Genomic DNA, 26,636 nt, shown 5'->3' on the forward strand with positions numbered 1-26,636 from the left:
ATATCAAAATGGCGGCCGTTGGTCGTTGGACCATTTTCCCCAAGTTTTTTTGTAAGTAGGCAATCAAAGATGAGGAAATAAAGTTTCTGGATCTATAGTCTAGGGTCAAAGTAAGGATTTAGTGGAGGCTCAGTGTCTTTTTTATGCATATATATATATATATATATATATATATATATATATACACACACACAAATAATGCTTAATTTCACCTTAAAAGTTGGTATTTTGCATATATATATATATATAAGCATTATTTGTGTCATTTTTTTTAAGGCCGACATAAATATTCAGTCAATATCACTTTTAAATGTTCCAGTTGGTATTTTGCATATATATATATACATAAAAAGACACTGAGCCTCCACTATATCCTTGCTCTGACCCTAGACTATAGATCCAGAAACTTAATTTCCTCATCTTGATTGCCTACTTACAAAAAAACTAAGGGGAAATGGTCCAATGACTGTGCAAGATGGGCAATTTGGTGGCCATTTGATATACAAATTAGAAGGTCAAAAACTCAAAATTTCGCTTGGGAACCATTTTTTTTGGACTCAGCACCCTTGAGATATGTAAGGTAGGCCGGTTCCTGACTTGTACCCTTAAATGCTCCTCACTTCTTATAGAAGGCCTTTATTCTGAAATCCGTCTAGACTAATATATGTATTAGTCCTTTTATCATCAATAAGTAAGCTACTTAGTTATAAGGTTTCCTATGCGTCTGTTTTCATTGTTTCTGTTTCATTATTATATTGTTATTTCCTCCTTAATCGTCCAAAAGTCCAGTTATAAACGCCATGGATCAAAGATTTAAGGCTGTGCTTAACTTGTTAGAAATACATTAATTCATTCATTCATCATCCTTAACCGCTTTTTCGAACTCGGACCCCAGCTGGACAATCACAGGGCTGACACATAGAGACAGACAACCATTCACGCTCTCATTCACTCCTACGGGCAATTTAGAGTCACCAATTAAACCTAAGCTGCATGTCTTTGGACTGTGGGAGGAAGCCGGAGGAGCTGGAGAAAACATGAGGAGAACATGCGAACTCCACACAGAAGAGCTGCAGGCTGGAGTCGGACCGGTGCTAACCACTACACCACCATGTAGCCCTGAAATATATTCATCCTCATTATTTTAAAAAATATATAATTCATGTACTGTTTTTGCTCTCTATCTGCTTTGTGTCCAACTTCATTCAAAAGAGCACAAAATAGGTGCATTTTTTTTTAGCGGAGCAGAGCAGAGAGTCGCTTCTGAAACACACTAAGGTGTTTCTGGTGGAGTTAAAAGCATTGTCCTGATAGAATGATTAGCTCCGTTGCGCACTGTTTTCCATCAGCCAGTCCTGGTTGGTCCCCAAGAGAGAGCAGACGACGCTCCAACAGAGTTGCAAGTAAATTACCGGATAAAAAGAGCGATAACTACAGGCGATGGACCTCAAAAACAAGTGCAAATCACACATGCTGTTCCCATTTATCACCATAGGTGTCGCCAAAGAGCAATAAATGGAGATCTTTGAGATTGTGACTTCAAGTTCTTGACATTATGTTCACATGGGCAACACAGTCCTTCACATTGTGCATTTTTGGCCCAAAATGAAGACCGCTTGTTTAAAGACACATTCTACAGATAGTGTAAGAAAGTCCAAGAATGATTTTTCGTTGTTGTCTTCTAACAGGTTTAAAAGTTGCTCTAAAACTCAGGAGGTGGAGTGTGCTCTTTACTTGCAGCAGGCTCTCTTCTTTAAGGGCTGAGCACTCAGGTTGACTGTTGTGTCTCTCACCCTGTCCTCCTGCTCCATTAGCACTCTGAGTGAAGACAGAGACACAGAGAGAACGCTGCATGAGCCCACGGTGTTACTACACATTCATCAATTTCCTGACAAAAGGAAGTACAAAAGGCCGTCTGCTCCTCAGTCATTTTTATTATGCATCTGCTGACTGGCGTGCAGTGTGGATCAAGGTTATTATAGTTAACGAAAACTAACGAAATAACGAAAATTAGAATTGAAAAAAGATTTCGCTAACTGAAATAAAAATAAAAACTAGAGTTTTTAAAAAAAACGATAACTAACTGAAACTGTATTGCGTGGTTACAAAACTAACTAAAACTAACTAAAATTATAGTGAAAATGTCCTTAGTTTTTCGTTTTTTCATTCATAATTCAGTGTTTCTATTTGAACATGCAACACATGGTAAATATGTTTACTGAGACTGGGATGTCTACACTCGAAACAAAATTCAAAACAGATCAGATCAGACCAGACCCCCAATTAGAAGATCAGATCAGATCAGACCCCCAATTAGAAGATCAGATCAGACCCCCAATTAGAAGAACAGATCAGACCAGACCCCCAATTAGAAGATCAGATCAGACCCCCAATTAGAAGAACAGATCAGACCAGACCCCCAATTAGAAGATCAGATCAGAGTTCTTACCCAGAACTGTAACAGTTAATAACCTTATTGGGGCTGAGATGGATAATAAAAGGAAATAAAGGCAAAATTTATTATGGCCTCTTTGAATCTGGCACCCAACACATAGCCCATTACAAAAAAAAACTAAAACTAACACTCAAACTAATAAAAACTAAACTAAAACTAAGCATTTTCAAAAAATAAAAACTAAACTAAAACTAGAAAACTCACTCTAAAAACTAACTAAAACTAACTGAATTTGAAAACAAAAATTCACAACGAAATTAAAACTAAAACTAATGAAAAATCCAAAACTATTATAACCTTGGTGTGGATTGGTCCGTATGGTTTGTTACATATCTTTGATCTTACCTGGCCAGGTGTGTCAGGGCCTCTGTCACGTTCTTTCCAGTGTAGGCACTGACCTCAAAGAACATCACTCTGTTTTCCTGCACGGGAAAATCAACAAAGACGGTGGTCATGGTCAGAAGTTGCATCTTTTCACTGTTACAATTTAGAGTGAGCAAGTAAAAGAAAACGATCCACAAGCTTTGAATTAAACTCACATAAGCCAGCTGCTCAGCTTCTTTAAACGACACCTCTCGCTCTCTGTCTATATCCATTTTGTTGCCCAAAAGGAGGATGGGGATCCCTTCTCCTGCTGCTTCCTGAAATAGAGCCATCTAATGTTTTAATTGAGCCCTTTTCACAGGAGACACATTGACATGTCACAGCAGGAAACACCGCAGGTGTAAATCATAACTTTAACAATGGCTCACTGTCATGGCTTACCAGGACACTAGAATAGAACAGACACATTGGTGATATTAGTAATGATGATTATTGTCATTTTGTGTGTTATTTGGTCATTTTTTGTCTTTTTGTGGTCAATTTGTGTCTTTTTTGGTCATTTTGTGTCTTTTTTCGATCTTTTTGTGGTCAATTTGTGTCTTTTTTGGTCATTTTGTGTCTTTTTTCGATCTTTTTGTGGTCAATTTGTGAATATGAAATAATCATTTCATATTGGTGTTATTAGTAACACCTGTGTTTTTCCTACAATGACAAGTTAAGGTGTAAGAAAGGTCTATAATAAAAAATAATAAAACAAAAACCTCTTTAGGACTAAAATACGGTGGTCCTGAGAGCTCACAGCGCTGCAACTACACCAACTAAAACATATACAAATACACAAAACACAAGCAAATTGAGAAAAACTCTTCGTCAATTTGACAACACAAGTGCAGCATTTAGAAACCGCTTTGCAAAGAGAACAACACAACACAAAAAGAAAAAGCGCTGCAAATAGACCACAACACAACAGAAGTGTTTCCAGAGGACACTAAAAAGTGATGCACATGTCTGGGCATGCATGTGATATTATCAGGTTATTTCAAGATAATGATATTTTCATGTTATAACATGATATATAGCGTTAGCCCACTAGCACCCATCAATCACATTACAGTTCAACAAATCAAATAAATGAATGATACACGTTTCAGTTGGTCTCTCTCAACGGCACTGAGTTGGTCTTGGTCTTGCTAGCCCACTAACGCTAGCACACTCGATCGCTAACAATGCTATCGATTGCTGGCTAACGTTAGCACGCTATGATCTTTATAAAATTGAAATTATCATTATCTTGAAATAGCATGATAATATCACAAGCATGTGCAGATGTGTGCATCACTTTTAAGGGTCCTCTGGAAACACTTCTGTTGTGTTGTGGTCTTTGCAGCATTTTTCTAAATGCCGTGCTTGCGTTGTCAATTTGATGAAGATGTTTTCTCAATTTGCTTGTGTTTTGTGTATTAGCATGTGAGCTCTCAGGGCCACCGTGCTAAAAGGAATAGTGGAACAATTTGGTTAATGCTTAAAAAAACATAAACATTATCCTGCAAATTCTAAGAAAACATGAAGTATAATAAGATAGAAATGAGATAAATGAATCACGATATCATCAAACTATAATGGATGCACATAATTTCCTTGGGTCAAAGGTCAGACCTGGACATTGACGAGCCAGGGTTTCACAGCTCTGAAGCTCTCCTCCACGGTGACGTCGTACAGCACCACAACCCCGTCTGCTTTGCGAAAGAACTGCTTGGTTATGCTGCGGTACCTGTGGACAAGACAGAGCGGGACTGTCACCACATTGCACACAACTGCTAATATAATATAATTAAAATGCAACTAAACAATACAACTGCATTATTGTATGAAAAATCTATTTTCTGTGGTCTTTTTCAGTCAATCCATTTAGCACACGTCACAATAATACATTTTAACCCTATAAAACCTGAACCATGAAATAATTGCAAGAAAATTCAATTTTTGTAAAAACTGAGTGCTTATTAACCTGCTGACGAATTTTAAAAAATAAATAAATTGTATATATGAATTCTTATTTGTATCATATTTGATACATCAGGTTTTTTTGTGCAATTTGTTGCTCACAGTCTGTTTTTCTTGAACTAACAAAAACATATACAACCTAACATTTTTAACTTATTAAGACTTTGACTTTTCCTTTTTCCTCAAACATGCAAAATACATATTTTTTCCATATAACACAACATCATACATCTGCTGATATGAAGTTTTTTAATTAATCATATTAATCATATTTGCTACATCTGGTATTTTTGTGCAATTTGTTGCTCAGTTTGTTTATCTTCAACACATGTATACATCAGGTTATTGATGATGTAGAGGTCTCAAAAATTACTGTATCTAATATGATACACTTGGCTTTATAGGGTTAAATGCCCATATATTTCAACTAATCATAATTTCAAATACCGTGATATGTGTTGCTTTGTTGTGTACTTAGGATAAGCACACGTAGTGTTGCTTATTTTGAAGTTCTACTAAAGGAATAGCATTCTTTACAGAAGTGCAGTGAAAGACATATTTATCGCCATGCACATGCGCGAGTCACTGTAGGGACATTATAATATTCATTCTCTGTTTTAGGGTGTGTAGCAATTTGTGAATGTTAATAACTTCAACACTAAATCTATTAATTATGGTTATCCAAGCAGCAAGACTTTCATTTACGGAATTTGTAGATTTTAAGCTGTGATATAAAAACTTGAATATGTTAATATATTTCAATAACGTAAACCAATTAATTGTTATCATCAAAAAAGATAGTTTTGGATAATACAAAATTACCATAAACTTGATGAATTAATTGAGATATTAACCTAAAATTTAAGATAGATGTTCAGGAGTTTTCACTAAGTTTAGAAAGAGCGTTGCGCTTCACCTCTAGGGGGCGCGAGAATGAGAAGTATCTTGTAATCGGCTGCATGGAATCTTATGAAATGTTTTTTGTAGGATCTCAGGTCACAATTTAGGTGATGCATAAAAGTTGGTAATGATTGATTAAAGTGGGTGTGGCTTATTACAAGAACTCTGAATATGTAAACATTTTACATACCAAATTTAAAAAAAATCGAAATAACTTACTTGTACATCCTACAATGCTAAACAAAATCTGCACATGATTTTGATGTGTGACAAAAGTTTGCCAAAATGCAATTTAGAAGTCCATCTTTCCATATTTTTCTAAATCAATTAACATCTGTATCTCTACAAATCTTCATTCAAATACTACTAAAACTGACACATAATGACTGTTTCTAGGTTGAAAAAGACAAAAATATGCCAGTTCTGCACATGTCAGGGTCATTGCCTCAACTTGTGAGAAGGTGTGATAAACCATGCTTATATTTTAGGTGAAATATCTTCTGGCTTCACTTGTTTTGTGTCTAAAAAACCAAACAGAAACTCACCTCTCTTGACCTGCCGTGTCCCAGAGCTGCATAGCTACCTGCATGTTGTCCAGTGTTAGTGTCTTCACACTGAAGTCAATACCTGATCAAGACAAACAAAGATCAGTATAATTCAACCACAATAAATAAATACTTTCTTCGTAAAAAGGTTTCTCTGATAATGATAAAACATGTGGCTGCAGTTCTGAAAAATGGCCACTAGAGGGTGCGATGAGGCGTCAAACTGAGTGTGCCTCACTCGAATAAAGAAGGGGGGAACAAAGTGGAGATAACAAAGCTCGAGCGAGGATTGAGAAAGATGAAAGCAAGTAGAAAAATTCATCACAAGTGACATAATCTGCTGTACAATGTGTGCCAGGGCTCTTAGACAGGCAGTGTGACTTCTCAAGCCCTTTCATGTGATGCTAAGTCGCCCTGCGATCTTCTGTGTTCGCATCCACAAACACACACACACACACACACACACCATGAGAAATGGTTCAAAACAGCCTCTGACACATGCAACACACAATGTTATTACAATGTTTCTCTTCTCACCCACAGTAGCAGTAGTGGAAGGGTGGAAACGACCCTCACAGAAGGAGCGTAGCAGGGAGGTCTTGCCTACACTCGAGTTTCCAACCAGGACCACTTTAAAGAGACGGTCCGGGGCAAACAGGGCTGCTTCAGTTGTCTTTTGAAGCAGAATAAACACGGGTGAAGACAAAGAAACAGAGAGGGATAAATAAATGAATGTTGGTTATACTGCCCTACAAAGCAAAAAGGCAGTAACTACGCAGAGTGCAGAACTGAGAAAAATGACTTTAAAGTTATCCTGTAATCTAGCCTCAGTAGTTGTAGGTAGATTATTGGACATGTGGCTGTTTTGTTACTATATATTTGCTTATTCTTTGTACATATCAATAATTCATATTTAATTTTATAATTCAACCCTATTTTGCAGTCACTGTATTCTTGCTTTGTATTACTTGCCAAAAACGTGGCACCATACCAAGGAAAAAGGCTTGTATTCTCCAAAATAAAACAAACAATAAACAAAATAATTTTTCGTGAGGATGCCGCAAAATCAGCTGTGTGTGTTCACCATGGAAACAGTAACTTCACTGCGCAGCAACACGGTTATTTTTTTGTTAGGTAAAAAACAAAGCAAGAGTACAGTAACATCCATTACTGTATTCTTGTTATGTCAAAAGGGCTTTTTGCAGTTACTGTACAAACGACTACCATTTTACCATTTTTCTCCAAAACGACACACATTTGAGATAAGATGTTTTGTCACATAACAAAGGATGCCTTGAATGTCATGAAAATGACAATAACTCATTTTTGACCAAAAATGCAGTTACTGCCTTTTTGCTTTGTAGGGCAGAGTAGTAATGGTGACATTTGGAGTTCTGAAGCTGTTTACATACTTGCTGTGTCTCCTTCCCGACCGGCTGTCCTCTCGGGGACATGGGCATCTTTTTTGCGAGGGTGAAGCGGGTTTTCCTCGCCGGAGGACTTTCTGCCGACACAGAAATGTGACTGGAGGGCGGGGTGGCGGAGAGGTCGGTCGCCACGACGACACTTGTTTCAATGTCAGTCTGAGGCTCCTCATCCTCCTCATCGTCCACCTCGTCTTCCTCCTCGCTGAGCTGGTGCAGTAGGAGCTGCGGCCCTCCTTGGAGCAGGTGGGGCAGGTGGTCCTCCTCGATGGAGATGACCCGACGGAGGGGCCACCCGTCCGGAGGAGCATCCAAACCCTCCTCATCAACCCCTCTCTTCTTCTCAGTTTCCGCTTTCTTGGCTCTTTCTCTGTCTTTTCCAGTCATCCGCTTATTGGCGGCAATCTTTGCGGGTGTTTTTTTGCCCTTTGCCCTCACATCGTGCACTCTGGGTGGAGCGGGATTGGCGTAACCGTTGGCGATGTTTTTCTTTGCAGCAGGGCGTTGTTGACATGCAGGGGTGCTAACAGTGGTGGTGGAGGAGGAAGGGGTGGTGGAGGTGGTGGTGGAGGTGGAGGAGTCATCCTCACTGCAGGAAGAGGATGCAACAAACACGATTTGAAGGTGCTCTATAGGCAAAGCCTCCAAAGACTGGTAGGACCCGTCCACCAACAGTGGGGATCTTTGAAAAACAGAGGAGAAACAGAGGATATACTGGGTCAATCCACTAGACTGAGGCCAAAGCACTCAAATGTCTTTCATTTTAGTAACAGAAAAGTTAATTCAGTTGATTGTTACAAGTGTATAGAATCAGATATCCTCTGTTTTTCCTCCTTTATACGTGATTTTTCATGGAAATTCTTCTTATGTCACACAGGAAACACTCATGATTTGTGTTTTTGGAAGATAAATGTATCACCTTTTTGCCGGCTGGCTGGTGTCATCAAATATATTACCGAGGCCAGCTCTCTGTTTCTGCTTCTTTCTGAGTGAGTTCCGAGGCTTATTGAAACAAAAGGGATGTACATTTGTGTTACAGAGGTATTTTTCTCCATGATAGATGCTGCAGAAATACAGTTAGGTAACACGTATACTCACAACACCAGAGCATATGTCTCGCTCATCTTTTAAATGTTTGTTCATCTCTCTGGGAGGGTTGAAAAGAGAAAGTAATGATAAATAGATAGATAGATCCTTTAATAATCCTTTACAGGAAATTACAGTGTCACAAACAGCGTATGGACAGACATAACAAACACACATTCCCTCATATAGCTAAAATACTTTAAAAAAAGACTAAAAAAACAATAAATACAATAATAAATACTACAAAGTGCAAAGTTATTTTTGTGCATTATAAAACCGAGAAAGATGGAATCTGAATGCACAAACCAAGTTTTTGCTAAACTTTAAATAGCTTTGCAGCCAGGTTTGTGAGGTTTACAATTAGGGATCGTGCTGAAGCCAAAAGGATTAAAAGCAACGACTGGCCAGGTTTAATATGAGCTCACGGGACGTTGTGATTGTACCTGAGGAGGTCAAGCTGCTTCATGAGGCTCTGCTTCTCTCTCTGCAGTCCCTCAGTTACTCTGTACATTTCCCTGAAAGAGGACACAATAATGAATATTCAGCAGAAGTACAAGGGAGTATGTACACTACCGGTCAAAAGTTTTAGAACACCCCAATTTTTCCATTTTTTATTGAAATTCAAGCAGTTCAAGTCAAATGAACAGCTTGAAAGGGTACAAAGGTAAGTGGTGAACTGCCAGAGGTAAATAAAAAAAGGTAAGCTTAACCAAAACTGAAAAATAATGTACATTTCAGAATTATACAAGTAGGCCTTTTTCAGGGAACAAGAAATGGGTTAACAACTTAACTCTATGGAGTCTTGGGCTATTTTGTCCATTTTTGAATTCTTTTCATGTCTTTGAAAGTCATTTTGTGTCTTTTTTAAGTCATTTTGTGCCTTTAGTCCAACATAAAATGTGATTTTGAATCTTTTTTTTATTTTCAAAACACTATCATGCTCAATCAAGAATTTTAAATGTTGCAAATGTGCAATAATTTCAGAGTAGACTGAGACAATTAACTGCATCATTTTCAATTAAATTCTGGAAAAGTTGGTGTGTTCTAAAACTTTTGACCAGTATTATATATTATATATATTTGTAGCCTCAGAATATTATGTCAGGAGTAGTGTGTTGTATATTTTGTTGAGTTGTGCATTATCCCAAATGTTTCCAACAATTTTAAAATGGAGAAATCCTTAATTTGAATGAAGTCAAGAATCCATTTCATTTGGTCGCCTGTCAGTGGTGTTGATGTTGTGGTTTTCTGCCAGAAACTGACTTTTTAATCTAGTTTTAATCCATTTTTTTACATTACACTTTCAAGCTCTTGGTTGTTTTCAACAATACATATAACATATACATATAAAGAGGATAAAGGATTGTAGTCACTGGACTTTACGATCTTAATTTAAACTAACTGACTGCAGCTGGACACACTGAATCTCTGTTTTTTGTTATCATTTTGATTGAGAAACCCTTAAGGGCAGAAAATTACCTATTGTGCTTTTAAAACAAACGATAATTAAACATGCATAAGAGGTGCGTATACCCACATCTCTTTCTCCTGCTGCAGACGGGAGGCCTGGTCCTGCAGCATGGCCAGCTGGTCCTGGGCCAGCACCAGCTCCTGGCTGGTGTTCTCCAGGGCTCGGGACAGCTCGTCGTTGGTCATCTTCAGCTTGACGTTCTCCACGTGGCTCTCCTGCTTCTCACTGTTCAGCTCGTGGCACTGGAGCTCTAACTGGAGGGAGAGGGAAATATTCACAGGAATGATCTGAATGCACTAATGCTGGTTGAGTGTACTTAATGTGGATCTAAAGTGGAAAGGGAGCCGTTTAAACCAAGCTCTCCATACAACACTTGTTAAGTAGAGGGAACGATTAATACCATCTACACACTTAATCGCACACACTCTTATATTTAAGTGCATTGTGGCAAATGTTTCAGCAGTTTGCATTGACTTTTATTTTCAACATAAGTACAAGATTAGTATCCATCTTGTCCTATTTTATCGTGTTTTTTGTCGTGCAGGACAACTACAGAACGTTCATTTTTCTGTTGATTTTGGCGCCCTCTGTGGACAAATGCGGTACTGTTTCATTTAGCACCATTGCCTCGGGTCTTAAAGATCTTGATTCGGCTAGCGCTCACATTTGTTTAAGCAATTTAAAGAAGGATGCAAGATTAATAACTGTAACATGATGGTGCTGAAACAAGGACAACTTTGTTTTAGCCACCAACAAATTCAAATATTGATCTAAAACCACATCTCGCAATGAATTTGTAAGTAAAGCAGACATAATTATATACATGTCTAGGGGGCAGAGGTCCATTACAACTCTATCACTGTTCCTTTTAGCTTGGTTGTTCTTTTGTTGTTTGTTTTTTGCAATAACAGCTAAATATTATATAAAAAATAAAATTCTCTACGTAAATTAGTCAATAAATAGCATATCTTCTTGCTTCTTGTTTGCTTAATTATGTACAGTAGGTCATAGAGAGGCATCATTATTAAATTGAGATTGTTTCATAATCAGTTAAAATCTCCTCGTTGCTACTTTAATTAAATATAGTGACAATAATTCCATATTAATGCTTAATATCTACATATGACCATTTGAAGGGATGTTGTTGTAATTGATCTTGAGTTATGACAGGTGTTATAAATATGCACTCACCCTTTTCTGCTTCTGAAAGAGATGATCCAGCTCTTTCTCCTTTGAGAACAGTTGGTGCTCCAGGTCCTGGCTGCGTAACTGAAGACGCTCAGAGTCCTGCATGGCCAGAAGAAGAAAAGGTTAAAGGTCAAATAGGGTTATTATGGGCTCATGTCACCCTCATACCCATTCTTAAAAATGGGTACTCCCAATATCATAAAATTACCATTGCTGGTATTTAATAAATGTAATGTGTATTGATTGTTGTGCATTTAAAATAGCACTTTATATTTACTGTAAAATCGGGCAATCTGCAATATAATTACGCACCTAACACTTTAACACTCTGCACTTTAATCAACCCTTTGATATAATAAACATAGCGTTTAACACTAGTGCTCCTCCTGCTCATTCTGGCCATGAAGGCCAACTGCCAACTTGTTGTTATTGATGTTTTATTGATTTTATTATTATGGTTATGGTATTGACATCAACCTGCCAAAGGGACTAAAGATGGAAATTAGCTGTTGGCTATAATCTTGCATATTTACATGTATATGTTCATTAATATGTATTGTCCCTGTTTTAAATAAATAAACTCAAACTCAAACTCATAACTACTTCACTTCCAGCATTTATGTACATTCATTTAATGTTTTAGCTGTTATTTATAGTGTATAACCAGGAAGTTTTTTGCCCTAAACCTAGGTCACTGGTTTTGTAGCCTAAATTCACAAAAACCTTTTTTACAACAGAAACCGAACGTGTATGCATAATGGCATGTGTGCTATTTTTTGAACGCTCAGCTTTTGACAAACGCTCATTTGTGTCGTTATGGGTGGTATAGACAAATGGTCTATTGTGTCGTTTGGGTTGGAGATCTGGTTGAAAGGTGACACCCAATGAACACCAAGGCTACGTTTACATGATGACGGTCTGAACAGAAGACGCAAAAGTGGCGTTGCGTCTTCACTTTTTATTCCGCGTTTAGACGAGCGTTTTCGGGAGGAAATCTGCTGCATACGGTGACGCAAAAGTGTGTGAATTGGATTGTATGCAGCCAGGCGGCATCACTTAAAGCCATAAGAGCATCTTTGGGCATGTGGAAGTTTTCACACCACACATTTTCATCCGCTACTCCTTCCACAAAGTTCTCCACCATCACTAGATCTCCCAGGTCTCGTTCACAGCCGTCTGGCTCGCCTCCGACCAATCGCTGCATCCAAAATGTGATGGAGGTAATTCCAGATCCTTCTCTGTTCACTAATACTATCTGTACATATCCTGGACATTTGGTGGAAAGACTCCTGTAAGTTTATTAGAGCTGCCAGAGCAGCTTGAAGGTCCGACGCATGGAAATAATCCCACGTTTGTTTATTTCCTGTCCTGGAGCATGTATGTGACGTAAACACATACGTGACGTGAGCAGATCAGATCAGAGTTTTGTGTCTTGTCAGTGTAGACGACACGATACGGCGGAGAGGATTCAACTCTTCCACTTTGGAAGGTGGTTTCAGATTTTTGCATTTTTTAGCCCCAAAAACACCGTCACCGTCTAAACGAAAGGCACTTCCGATAAATTATTTTGTCGTTTTTACCCGCAAGCGTCCTCGTGTAAACGGGGCCCAAATGTGTCAACATAACACTGTTTGACACAGGACGTAAGGCACCGGGCTGACCAATCATATCGTTGCAGGGCGTGACTGGGGATCCATAATAATGCAGTAGAGACATGATTAGGATTCCCTTCCAGACATGTAAAAAAAATCTGCACAGTAAAGGTTCAACATCCTAGTAAAAAAACAATAAATAACAGTCTTTAAACATCTTGCCAAAAAGGCAAATGATTTTGTTGCTTGTTGTTTTTTTTGTTCTTGTACCCTCAGTATCAGCCGGTCTTTCTCGTTCTTGATCTGCGCCTCCATCTCTTCATATAAATAACGGATCTCGCTGTCATGTGTTGCAGCCTTCCTGCACAGAGGGACAGCGGAGACATTGCAGTTAACTCATGTGAATCAGTGAAAGACATGCAGTATGTGCATAATATAATATCTGGGAACAGAGCAGCATTGTTGTCTGGGTAAAGCTTAAGGCTGTATCAGTAATTAAATGTAAATACTTGAGCACAAACACCTGCAAGAAACACAGCAACTGAGCTTCATTTTCAAAAGAGTTGGTATTTACATTCCCTCTGACAATTGCTAAGACCCAAACAGCCCAATTAGTAAAGTCTAGAGAAATAACAAGCTGTTATACAGTACCATGCGGCGCCATGGGGAAACTCACATATGCATGTTTTACAAACAGCCGAACTCACGCTGACACCTGCAGTGTGGCGTTATCTTCAAACACGTAGCTCTGCATATCATACGAGTAAATCCCAGATATACTGAACAAGATATATTTCATGTCTGCTCAGGCGTAGCAGCTACAGCAGCAGGAGGTGGTCAGACTTCAGAGTGTGCCTGCAGATTAGTGGTCATTTGACTGGGATAAAGGGGTTTGTTCTATAGAGAATTACAGGTAAATCCATGCAAACGCTCTCAGGCTTGTGAGCATGGTAACATAAACACACACACACAAATCCACAGTTATGTCACAGATTCTTTAGGTGGCTAAGAAGAACATTTTTGCCTTATGTGGTACATAAAGTGCAGTACTTAAACGCTTTAAGTGTGAGAACTAATTGAGGAATGCAACCTTTTTAACCCGGGATTCACACTCACTGTTGCAGCAGTAAATAAACATGATGTTTCTTTAAATGCTGAGCTGTTTGAGTCTCTTTCCTGAATATCATATGTTCATGTAGGGTGGCTTAGTTATGCCAGAAATCATAAGCACAATTATTATGGTCAATATTGAGATTATTATAATTTAACCCATTGAAGCCAGGACAGCGGAAACGTCGTTTTGTAGTATTTGTATAAGCTCTCAAATACTTTTTGAATTTCATTTCTATCTGCTACAGAGGCTGAAAAATCTATTATTTAGTAGAAGTGTTGACACTTCTGTTGAATTTCCAGAAAAACTTCAGGTTTTAGGGGCTTATTTTAAAATCGCCCACAGGCGTTTTAGGCGTCAATGGGTTAATACCAATTTTTGTTTTGTTTTTGACTTTAAAAACAATAAATTGCAACAGAAAAATTGAATTATTTAATCTCTTTTTAACACTGAATTTCAATATAATTCAGCTAAAAAACATATAACAAAATGCAAAAATTAATAATAATATAACAAATAACATAAATAATATGTAAATATATATTTCATTAAATAATATAACCTTCATTTCATTTATAATAATAACAATTAATTATAAATTAGACCAGAATAAATTAGATGGATGTTGTTGTAGTGCAAATGCCATAACCTACTGAAAACTACTAAATCTTTATCTAATGTATATAAATAATAAATAAAAATAAATTAGATCGCTTATGTTGTAGTGCACTATCGCAACCTATTGAAAACTACTAAAACTTTATTTAATATATAGAAATAATAAATAACAATCAATAAGACCAAAATAAATGAGATCACTTATGTTTCAGTCCACTACCACAACCTACTGAAAACTACTAAAGACATTTTTTACATTTTGGTAACAATAATCAACATATTCCAGTCAGTAACTCAGTTAAAAAGGAGCAAACATGCACCAGTGTAAGGGAAGGGGAGCGCTGGATGTATAGAAGAAGACAAAACAAGAGCTTTAGTGTGAAATGTAATGCAGCAAAAAAAAAAAATCAATTTTACCTCAATATCCTGTTTTCATAGTAGCTGGAACCAAAATTGAAAATGAAATTGGATAAACTGCCCAGCCCTGCGTTCCTGCATTATTGGTTTCCTTACCTATTCATTTCCTCTGGTCCATTTTATATATCATCTCTCAAAAAAAATTTAGAGACAAGAAAAAGTGTATACAAGAGTAGAAACAGCCCACTTTTTATGTGTATGTCCTGTTGTACTACCTCTGGAGGGCGCTCTCCATCTCTGTCTTCTCCTGGTGGGCCTGTTTGATCTGATGGGTGACTCTGGACAGGAACTCCTCAAAGTTGGACAGGAGGTGAGGCTCATCCCGCCGGAGCTGAGCCCAGAGACTGCGCACCTCGCCTGGACTGGAGACAGAAAGAGAGAGGAAAAGAAGAAGAGACAAAGAGGGTTAAGTTAAAATTACAGCAGTCACATAGCCTGGGTTTACCCATACTGCCTCCAGGCAGTCTGGAAACCAGGGCCGTTTCTTAGCCCTGTTTTAGGGATCCAATCACAGAGCGGGGAGGGACGGCAAGACGGTGACGCGTACTACTCGGCAGACGGAAGCTTGTAGTTTTGTAGTTTTCTTACGGATCCAACATGGCTGCAGCAGACTCCTGTTTCACCATGAAAAAGGATGTTTTAGCCATGCTTCCGACAGGATTTGGGAAAAGTCTAATCTACTAATCTACCACTATAGCGCCGCTACTAGCCCCGCTACTAGCCCAGCTACTAGCGCCGCTACCGTAACGCCGGTGATCTCGCTACGAGCCGGGGGACAGCGGAGCCGGCGAGAGACCCGCAGCAGCTTGTTTATTGCCCATAAAATCAGTAGTAGTTTTGTAGTTTTCTTACGGATCCAACATGGCTGCAGCAGACTCCTGTTTCACCACGAAAAAGGATGTTTTAGCCTTGCGTCCGACAGGATTTGGGAAAAGTCTAATCTACCAACTAGCACCGCTACTGGCGCCGCTACTAGCCCCGCTACTAGCGCCGCTACTAGCTCCGCTACTAGCGCCGCTACTAGCGCCGCTACTAGCGCCGCTACTAGCCCCGCTACTAGCGCCGCTACTAGCCCCGCTACTAGCACCGCTACCGTAACGCTGGTGATCTTTCTACGAGCCGGGGGACAGCGGAGCCGCAGAGACCCCCAGCAGCTTGTTTATTGCCCATAAAATCAGTGGATGTGTGTGGCTGAATGACATGAGGGGGAATAAAGCGTGAAAATAAATAATCTTGGAGAAAGCGAGAACTGGAGAAGCAAAGCAGCAAGCAACACACACACACACACTGCCGGTAGACTGTGAGCAGCCAGAGCCAGAACATGCTGCTATGTAAACCAAAGATGTAAGCATCAATTTCTGTCGCTCTACATACGTCATCTGGTATAACTGATACGATTGGCTAAGAGCTCTGTAAAGACGCTTTTGATAGACATTCCCAGCGTCCAATAAACGGCTCCGGAGGATCGTAAACCACACCTCCTCTACGTAGAAATGAACGGCTGGTTTCCAGACTAATCTAATTTGTGATTAGTCTGGTGTTAGCCAGGCTAGCAGTCACGCAGCATGTTTTTATGCTGTGATTACACTCACTCCTCAAACACATTGCTGGCCCCCAGGCTCTCCATCAGCATGCAGAAGTGCCCCTCCTCCTCGTCTTCAACTGCCGACAGCTTGGCTTCCCATTGGCTCTGATAGAAGGCTTCCTTCGCCCTTAGAACAGGGCCGGGGGCCTGATTTTGTTCGTCGGCCACAGAGATCCTCCGGCCGTGCAGGAACTGACCTGAGACATGGCCACATGAAATAAGAAATATCACATTTTTTAATGAATAAAACACATCCTTCTTGAGTTAGTACTCTAAGGCCAGTAGTTCTCAACCTTTTTGAGTCTCGACCCCCAATTTAACATGCATGTTGTCCACAGTTCAGATCATACAAACTCAGTTGATACGACGAATTTTGGACAAATAATGAAGCAGACAACAACTAAAACATCTCTGTCTGTGCATTTATATATTTTTTATATTTTATTGGTACTTTATAAGTCCTTTGCTATAAGTTTAAAGGTCCATTCTGACCTCCTGAGTGTGTAACAGTCTTTGGGATTTGTCAGAAAAGACACAAAATTACCCAAAAAAGAATCAAATTGACCACAAAATGACACAAAATGATTTAAAAAAAGACACAAAATGACCTAAAAATTACATAAATTAAGCAAAAAAGGACTCAAATTGACACAAAATGACAAAAAAAAAGACATTAAATGATCAAAAAGACATGAACACTTTAACACAATGGAGACAGAGCTGACTTCCAAAATGATTTGACGACCCCCCAAAATCATCTCGCGACCCCAATTGGGGTCGGGACCCCAAGGTTGAGAATAGCCGCTCTAAGGGGATTTGCTGCTACTTGTTCTGTTATGACCATTAGCTTGTGTTAGCTAATATTAGCAAACTTTAGGTAGGGAATGGGAATCATGGAGCATTCTGGTACATATCCATGGGACAAAATACCGTAACTGTCCTAATAAGCAGTCAAACTAAAATTTAGAATTACTCGGTTACAACTAAAATCCCTGCTTTCAAAAAGTATTTAATGTATGTATTATCGTAACCCTCTATGGTACGCATTATGATTATGAATTAACATATTCTGAAGAAATTTTATAATTCTTTTTTTTTGGGGGGGGTTTGTTACCCAAAGGCAACATTGTACCATAACCATGAAAGTGAAAGTTTTCACTTTTTCAAGTGAAAAAGAAAGTTTTTAAAATGTATTTTTAACATAATTTATTTAATAAACATGTGTAAAAGATTTAGTAGCTTCAACAGGGTACAATACATAACATTTTAAATTTTAAAACATTATAAAAGGAACTTTTTTAACCGGTTTCTTCATTCAACATTCATGATTGATTGAAATGATGATGATTTGTTCCAGATGGAAAAGGGCCAGGAAATGACGTTTTGAGTGATTTTTGTGGCGCAAAATGGCAAAGTTGTTTACTTTGGAAAAGTCTGCAAAATAGGGTTTCAATATTATAATATATATAAGCATTGCTAGTGGTTCCCTATACTCTTCCCTCTTTTTTAAAGTATCGCATCACTTAAAAACATGCATCGTAGAAATTTGACAGGCCAAAAAAGGGTATGTTGCCTGAGGGCAACACCGTACCATAGAGGGTTAAAAATAGACCTATAAAGTGAAAAAAAGTACTCATTATGCAGAATGGCTGTTTTCACAATTGTATATATTACTGGATGATAATTATCGATGCATTATTGTGTGCATCCCTTCAGTGTTGCAGCTGGCTAAGGTGGAGCTCCTTAGTATAGTCCTTTTAATAATTAATTAATAGTCAGGCTTACTTCTGTTATAAACATTCCTTCTGTTTTCTTGTGTTCTATATGTTTGTGTCTTCTGTTATAAAAGACATATATTAAAAAGCATATATCAAAGTTTCCCTGAGCCCCTTGGGGTCGGGACCCCCACTGTGACAGAAAAAAAGTGTACTTGGCAGCTTTCAGCTGTCTGGACTGTATTTATTTATTTATTTTTTGTCTGTTCTGTCCATGTTTGGAGGAGGATCCCTTCTCAGCTGCACACTGTAAAGCCCCCTGAGGTTGATTTGTGATATTGGATTATATAAATAACGCGGAACTGAAAATCTATAAGAGGAGTAGACATACAAAAAAGCATGAAGAGGAAATACTCAAGTGGAAGTACTTGAGTAAATGTACTTAGTATTTATCTTCATGTGCAATATCCACAGTGTACTTATCTTTATGTAATGTATCTGTCATGCAATAATCGTTTAAATAGTTTTTACATTTTTTCATATGCAATACATTCTATATTTGACATGAATATACTAAGTGCTGAGAGAATGAGAATGTATCTTTTCTATTTACTATTTATTGAGATGAGATGATAAGAATGTGTCTTATTTACTATTTATTATGGTTTTTTTATGAGTCCAGTACCTGAGTGCATTGAATTTCTTTGTATTTCTGTGCAATGACAAATAAAAATCTAATCTAATCTAATATTTATTGTGTGTATTATCGCATTTCTCTTCATTGTAGTATTTTTTATTTATTATAATATTTTTCGAACTTATATTTTATGGTTTTGTTACATGGTATTATTTACCTTGCACTGTTTCTAAGTTTTTTTTAAATATACTTTTATTGTAAGTGAACTCCAATGGCATTTCCTTGTACTTGTATTGACAATAAAGATATCTTATCTTATCTACATTACACCACTGATATCATGCTTATTATTTTCCATTAAACTGATTATCTGAGTGACTTTCCTGACGTTCTAAAACGCCATATTTGACCGTCATTTAAACTTAACATCAAGTGAAGCTGTGTAAAGGCCTCTGAGGACAGGAGACCTACTGAATCCAGAGGAGAATGCCTCCAGCGTGAGGTAACCGGTGCGGTCTGTATCCAGAGAGTCAAACACGTCCTCCAGCTCCTCTGCAGACAGAGGCAGCTCTCTGTGGAGCCTCTGCCAGGAAAACATAAACACACAGGACATTTAAAATGCTGTCGGACAGAGCGGGGATTACCAGCAATGCAAAACATGATACACAGTCATTGGTGGAAGAAGTATTCAGATCTCTTACTTAAGTAAAAGTACTAACACCACACTGTGAAATTACTCCACTACAAGTAAAAGTCCTGCATTCAAAACTTACTGAAGTAAAAGTACAAAAGTATCAGCAACAAAATGTACTTAAAGCCCAGTCTGTGGACACCTTTAAAAAAGGGCTTAAAACTTTTTTGTTCAGGGAGGCATTTTTAGGTTGTCCCTAGATTTTTTATTTTTTATTTTTTTTTAATTTTGTCTCTGCATAATGTACTTTATTACCCGTGTCTTTTTTATCTACTGCTGATTTTAATGAGTTTTTCTCTTTCTTGTTTCTGGTCTCTGTAGCACTTTGAGATTTCTGTATGAAAAGTGCTTTACAAATAAAATTTATTATTATTATTATTATTATTATTATTATTATTATTATTAATAAAGTATCAAAAGTAAAAGTACACGTTATGCAGAATGGACCCACTCAGCTCGTTATATGTATTTCAAATATATTATTGAATTATTTGTAATGATGCATTTTTGTGAACAACATTTTACTGTTGTCCAGATAGGGTTCATTTAACTACTTCATATGCTTTTAGGTGGTTTAATTAATAAAAATGCATAAACATTTTGTATTGATCACATTTTTCATCTTAAATCTCAACCTGAAAAGTAATCAAAGCTGTCAGCTAAATGTAGTGGAGTAAAAAGTACAATGTTTGCCTCAAAATGTAGTGGAGTAGAAGTAAAAAGTGACATAAAATGGAAATACTCAAGTAAAGCACAAGTACCTCAAAATGTACTTAAGTACAGTACTTGAGTAAATGTACTTAGTTACATTCCACCACTGTACACAGTTAGCTATGGACACGTTGAAGAAGTTTAAGGCAACTTTTATGACAGTTAGTCGTCTTTAAAGCAAAAATTCTGGGCCTTGAATCTGCCATTTCTGTCTCAATCTATCTCCTGTTAGAACTCAGTATAAACACTGGCACAAAGTGGCTGTTTTATGTGTCACTGAACAGAGCTTTTCTTGGAAACCCCTCTATAAAAACAACAGCAACAAAAGGCATGATGCTCACAAGGGCCCTGTCCTAATTAACTGACAACACAGCGCGGACGTTTTAGCGCTTTGAAGAGGCTTGTGTGCATTGTTGCTGCCAGTGAAATGTGTGTGAGAGAGTGAGGTGAACCTATACTCATAAACATTTCCATCAATGGTGCTACTCTGCCACTTCAGCAGCTCTTGGAGTGTGTTGAGTGGGTGAAGTGCTTCTTTAACAATGGTGATATAACGTTAAAAAAAGGATTCTCAGAATCAGACTAAAAAGGTGACACAAAGAGCTTCCCCCTTGCCATCCACTTTCATTAAAGCACCACAGGACAGTAAATTATGCCACAGGTAAATGTGTGTCCTCTCGACCTGTTGTTCTTCTCACTGTAGGCTTAATGCATTTGCAGAGCATCAATACATTTCAAAAGAAAGCATGCGACACTTTAAAGATAAATGAGTGGGGCTAGAAATAAACCTCTCTAAAATGTTTGTGCTTTATAGGAAATATAAACGCATGTAGAGCAGAAAAAATTAGTCCATTAATTAACTAGCTGATTGAAGTTTAATGGTAACAATTTCGATCATTTGTTTGAAGGGTTCCCACGCCTTCACAAACATCAAAATCAAGGCACAAATTTACTCAAATTCAAGGACCTAACATTGCAAAGATAGAGACTCAGATTAAGATTAATTGCTGTAACAACACACACACACACACACACACACACACACACACACACACACACACACAGACAGGCTGCACGTGAAACAATGATGCAACTGCAGGACATACATGCACACAGCGCTAATGTTAAGCAAAATGAATCCATCAAAAATCTTCAATTTCTATTTATATCAATTCAAGCACTTTCAATCACCCATTGTGTCTATTTTCAAAAACTTTCAAGGCCTTGATCCTTGGTATCAAATTCACAAACTTTCAAGGATCTCAAGGACCTTTTATTAGGAAGAAAGTGCCAAAAGGTCCCTGTTGTGGGACTAATAAAGGATTATCTTATCTTTGATTTTTTTCCCCTGAGATATCTAATTAAAAAAGCATTTGAGAAGGACAAAATCAATATTGGTAGTTCAAGAAGTCTTTTTTACTGTTCACAGTTGGACTTTACAACAGCTCACCATTGAGTCACTGTGTATATATATTTAATGTTAATATAATGTCATTACTCTCAACAGGCCATTTATTGCACAACTCATATGTATATAGGGTGTAAATGTCATTTTGTTTTTATCTTCTCTCTTGTACAGGTAGAGTTATTAATAGTATTATTTTAATATTGCAGATACCTTTATTTATTTTATATTGCTCAATCTTTTTTGCATCTTAAAATCTTGTACGGTCTATGTCTGTCTATTGCTGTTTGTATGCTGCTGTAAAACAACAATTGCCCTTGCAGGATTAATAAAGTATCTATCTATCTATCTATCTATCTATCTATCTATCTATCTATCTATCTATCTATCATCTATCTATCTATCTATCTATCTATCTATCTATCTATCTATCTATCTATCTATCTATCTATCATACACATCTGGAACTTGACCCAGAATACACTACTTTATGCTGTAAAGACACAAAGAAAAATGTAACTAAGTACATTTACTCAAGTACTGTGCTTAAGTACAATTTTAGGCACTTGAACTTTACTTGAGTATTTCCACATATGTAACTTTATAATTCTACTTCACTACACTGCAAAAAAGCCAACTTGTAATTTTTGGCCTAAAACAGTGATTTAATTTGGTAAAACTTGTAAATATAAATTATTGACATTTAGGGTATTAATGTAAGTTAGCACAACAAAGGAAGCCAGTTGTCTGCTCAAAAACAAGTTGGTGAGTTGTTGTTACTTATATCTTTAAGTTGGGGTTCACAACAAGGGACAATAGTTCTGATAACTCTTATTTCTTTGTTGGGAAATTCGGTCATTAGCGAAAGCTAGCTGCTAACTGATGCTAGCGGCTAACTGATGCTAGCGGCGCTGCTTGTTACAGCTACAAGAGTAGCCGTTAGCGTATCAATGCTAACTCAAAATTGTGGTCACAACATTAACTGACATTTCATAGCGGCGTTACAATCGTGCCAGAGAAATTCAGAGTTGAGCAAACTCAAAAACAAAAATGGAAACCACTGGTTCACTCTGTAGTAAAGTGTTGTATTTTAAAAGTTTGTAATATTACCCAGAGAGTAAAATCTTTATTTTAAAAGTAACTAAAGCTGTTAAATAAATGTAGTGGAGGAGAAAGTCCAATATTTGACTCAGAGGTGTAGTGGAGGGAAGTATAGAGTAGCAAAAAAAGGAAAAACTTAAGAATGTACTTAGATACAGTTGAAACCAGAAGTTTACATACACTATATAAAAAGACACATATGCTTTTTTTTCTCACTGAGATACTTGGGTATAATTATTTGAAAAAGATGAATGTGGCACCTTCAGGCATCTGGAAATTGCACCCAAGGATGAACCAGACTTCAAGTCCACAATTCTCTTCCTGATATCTTGGCTGATTTCTTTTGACTTTCCCAATAATATATTATAATATGTTAAATACATCCACAGGTGTGTCTCTAATTAACTCAAATGTTGTCAAGAAACCTATCAGAAGCTTCCAAAGCCATGACAGCATCATCTGGGCTTTCCCAAATTGTTTCAAGGCATAATAATGTTAGTGTATGTAAACTTCTGACTTTGAAGAAAGTAATAAAAAATTGTCTAAAAAATTCCTTCTCTCATTATTCTGGCATTTAGCAAATATAGATAATTTTGGTAATCCTAACAGACCTAAAAGAGGAAAAATAATTTTCTGATTTCATGTCAGACAGTGAGAAAAAAAGCATATGTGTCTTTTTATATAGTGTAAACTTCTGACTTTGAAGAAAGTAATAAAAAATTGTCTTAAAAAATCCTTCTCTCATTATTCTGGTATTTAGCAAATAGAAATAATTTTGGTAATCCTAACGGACCTAAAACAGGAAAAATAATTGTCTGATTTCATGTCAGACAGTGAGAAAAAAAAGCATATGTGTCTTTTTATATAGTGTATGTAAACTTCTGACTTTGAAGAAAGTAATAAAAAATTGTTTAAAAAATCCCATTCTCGTTATTCTGGCATTTAGTAAATAGAAATAATTTTGGTAATCCTAACAGACCTAAAACAGGAAAAATAATTGTCTGATTTCATGTCAGACAGTGAGAAAAAAAGCATATGTGTCTTTTTATATAGTGTATGTAAACTTCTGACTTTGAAGAAAGTAATAAAAAATTGTTTAAAAAATCCCATTCTCGTTATTCTGGCATTTAGCAAATAGAAATAATTTTGGTAATCCTAACAGACCTAAAACAGGAAAAATAATTGTCTGATTTTATGTCGGACAGTGAGAAAAAAAAGCATATGTGTCTTTTTATATAGTGTATGTAAACTTCTGACTTTGAAGAAAGTAATAAAAAATTGTCTAAAAAAATCCCATTTCTCGTTATTCTGGCATTTAGCAAATATAAATAATTTTGGTATTCCCAACGGACCTAAAACAGGAAAAATAATTGTCTGATTTCATGTCGGACAGTGAGAAAAAAAGCATACGTGTCTTTTTATATAGTTTATGTAAACTTCTGACTTTGAAGAAAGTAATAAAAAATTGTCTAAAAAAATCCTTCTCTCATTATTTTGGCATTTAGCAAATATAAATAATTTTGGTCATCCTAACGGACCTAAAACAGGAAAAATAATTGTCTGATTTCATGTCGGACAGTGAGAAAAAAGCATATGTGTCTTTTTAAATAGTGTAAAGTACAGGCCAAAAGTTTGGACACACACCTTCTCATTCAATGCATCTTTATTTTCATGACTATTTACATTGTAGATTCTCACTGAAGGCATCAAAACTATGAATGAACACATATGGAATTATGTACTTAACAAAAAAGTGTGAAATAACTGAGGAATCTAAAATACAAGACATGTTTTCAAAGTAACCACCCTTTGCTTACTAGAGAATAAAAGACATGTTTTCAGTTATTTCACACTTTTTTGTTAAATACATAATTCCACATGTGTTCATTAATAGTTTTGATGAATCTACAATGTAAATAGTCATGAAAATAAAGGAAACGCATTGAATGATAAGGCGTGTCCAAACTTTTGGCCTGTACTGTATGTAAACTTCTGGTTTCAACTGTACTTGGATTGCTAAATCAGGACTAAAAACACTATTATTTACTGAAGCGTACTCTTAACTTTAACACGTATCTGCTCTACTCTTCTGCCCTTATTTTTTAACTACACAATGTTTGACTTGTGCTTTTTATTATTTTATCTCCTTTTTTATCCTGCTGTATCTTATTTTATCATATTTATATTTTTATTTCTATTTCCCTGTTTTAATTGACTGTTTTGACTGTTTTGAATTGTGTCTTGCTGTTTTTAATGTGTATGTAAAGCACTTTGAATTACCTTGTGTTGAATTGTGCTATACAAATAAACTTGCCTTGCCTTGCCTTGCATCCAAATTCAGCCTAACACACACTTTCTCACACACACACACACACACACACACACACACACACACACACACACACACACACACAGGCTGTTATTCTGACCCTCATATCAGTACGGGTGATGAAGCCTTTTCCCTCCACATCGCAGGTCTGGAAGAACTCCTTGGTCTTGTCCAGCAGGGCGATCCGACCCCAGTCAGAGCGCCTCCTCCCTGGGCCCGGTCCAAAGCCGTTCACCCTGCCTTCCTCCTCCATGGCTGGGACTCTTTTTTTAACTTCAGCAGCAGCACGGTGTGTAGGAAGCATGTATATCAGTCAGTCAGGGGTGAAATCAGACACATGGGTATAGTATCCACTGCTCTGGGGCTCTTACAGTCGCCATGACGACACAGACAGGAAGTAGCATCAGATGAGGAGATAACTTTGTGGGTTATGAATAAACTGGCTGCTGTAAGAGAGAAAAAAATAAGCTCAATACTTCTTACTAAAGGTGGCATTTTGAGAAAAAAAAGGCTGCTTACACAAGTGATCAGAACACTCATGCAACAGTACCACACTTGTTACAACTATACAGTACTTCCCTTTTCTTATAAGCCACCAACAAGCAACTCTCAAAGGTATGTAAACACAGTGTGAAGGATTATGTTAATACCGCGCCATACAGAACACATGACAGCATAATGCCCCGCAAGTCTGCAGGAGTCGTCACCGAGAGGCAGATTCACAGCTCGGTTCAGAGCCGAGATATCCCCCCAGCAGCAGCTTTTTTTGTTTTGGCACCTTCATTTCATGACTCTGTGGTTTTTGAAGTGCTGTCTTGTCTGCGCTGCTAAGAGTTGGGTGTGGAAATATGAGAGGCAGACACGTGATTTTGAAGGCGAGATATGTCAACTAATCTTTTTCTGGCGGAAAAGTTTGTGAAAACAGGGTTCCTGCAGTTTTTTATGGGAAAACTCAAGCCTAAAGCAATATTTTCAGACATCTAACTTTTTGTACTGTAAATGCAACTGCAAAAAGAAATGATCTATTTAAAAAATAAATAAATGTATTTAATAAATAACAAATATATTAATGTAATGAATAAAAATGTTATAAAAATAGCTTATCTAATAAATAAAAATGTATATTTAATAAATAGAAATGTAATAAATAAAAATATATATTTATTTATTAAATTAGAATATATTTATTAAATGAATAAAAATGTTATAAATACATGTACATATTTATTTAATTAATAAATAAATACATGTATACAATTTATTTACAATAAATAAATTATTTTATAGCCACAGCAGTACACAATTTTTTTTAAATTAATTTCAATTC

The 26,636-nt window shown here is 37.0% G+C and overlaps 1 protein-coding gene across 1 annotated transcript; it reads right to left on the bottom strand.

The window, feature by feature from the left end:
• Window positions 1-293: 293 nt before the first annotated feature.
• On the bottom strand, window positions 294-25,562 carry cracr2ab (calcium release activated channel regulator 2Ab). Its single transcript, XM_059325453.1, has 17 exons — window positions 25,410-25,562; window positions 19,544-19,655; window positions 16,728-16,917; window positions 15,351-15,497; window positions 13,260-13,350; window positions 11,401-11,496; window positions 10,276-10,463; window positions 9,182-9,253; window positions 8,751-8,799; window positions 8,572-8,654; window positions 7,641-8,334; window positions 6,766-6,901; window positions 6,229-6,310; window positions 4,436-4,550; window positions 2,995-3,096; window positions 2,801-2,877; window positions 294-1,818 (listed from the first exon to the last, which is right to left on the bottom strand). Exons 1-17 carry the CDS (start codon window positions 25,560-25,562, stop codon window positions 1,731-1,733), a joined length of 2,475 nt encoding a protein of 824 aa, XP_059181436.1. The 3' UTR covers window positions 294-1,730.
• Window positions 25,563-26,636: the final 1,074 nt, after the last annotated feature.

Source organism: Centropristis striata, chromosome 22 (assembly GCF_030273125.1).
Source record: "Centropristis striata isolate RG_2023a ecotype Rhode Island chromosome 22, C.striata_1.0, whole genome shotgun sequence".
NCBI classification, from domain to species: domain Eukaryota; kingdom Metazoa; phylum Chordata; class Actinopteri; order Perciformes; family Serranidae; genus Centropristis; species Centropristis striata.

Coding starts and splice junctions, on each gene's coding strand:
- cracr2ab (XM_059325453.1), bottom strand. CDS start 25,562: ATGGAGGAGGAAGGCAGGGTGAACGGCTTTGGACCGGGCCCAGGGAGG. Junction 16,918..19,543: donor GGCATTCTCCTCTGGATTCA/GTAGGTCTCCTG, acceptor GCCATGTCTCAG/GTCAGTTCCTGCACGGCCGG. Junction 1,819..2,800: donor GCCCTGACACACCTGGCCAG/GTAAGATCAAAG, acceptor GTCTTCACTCAG/AGTGCTAATGGAGCAGGAGG.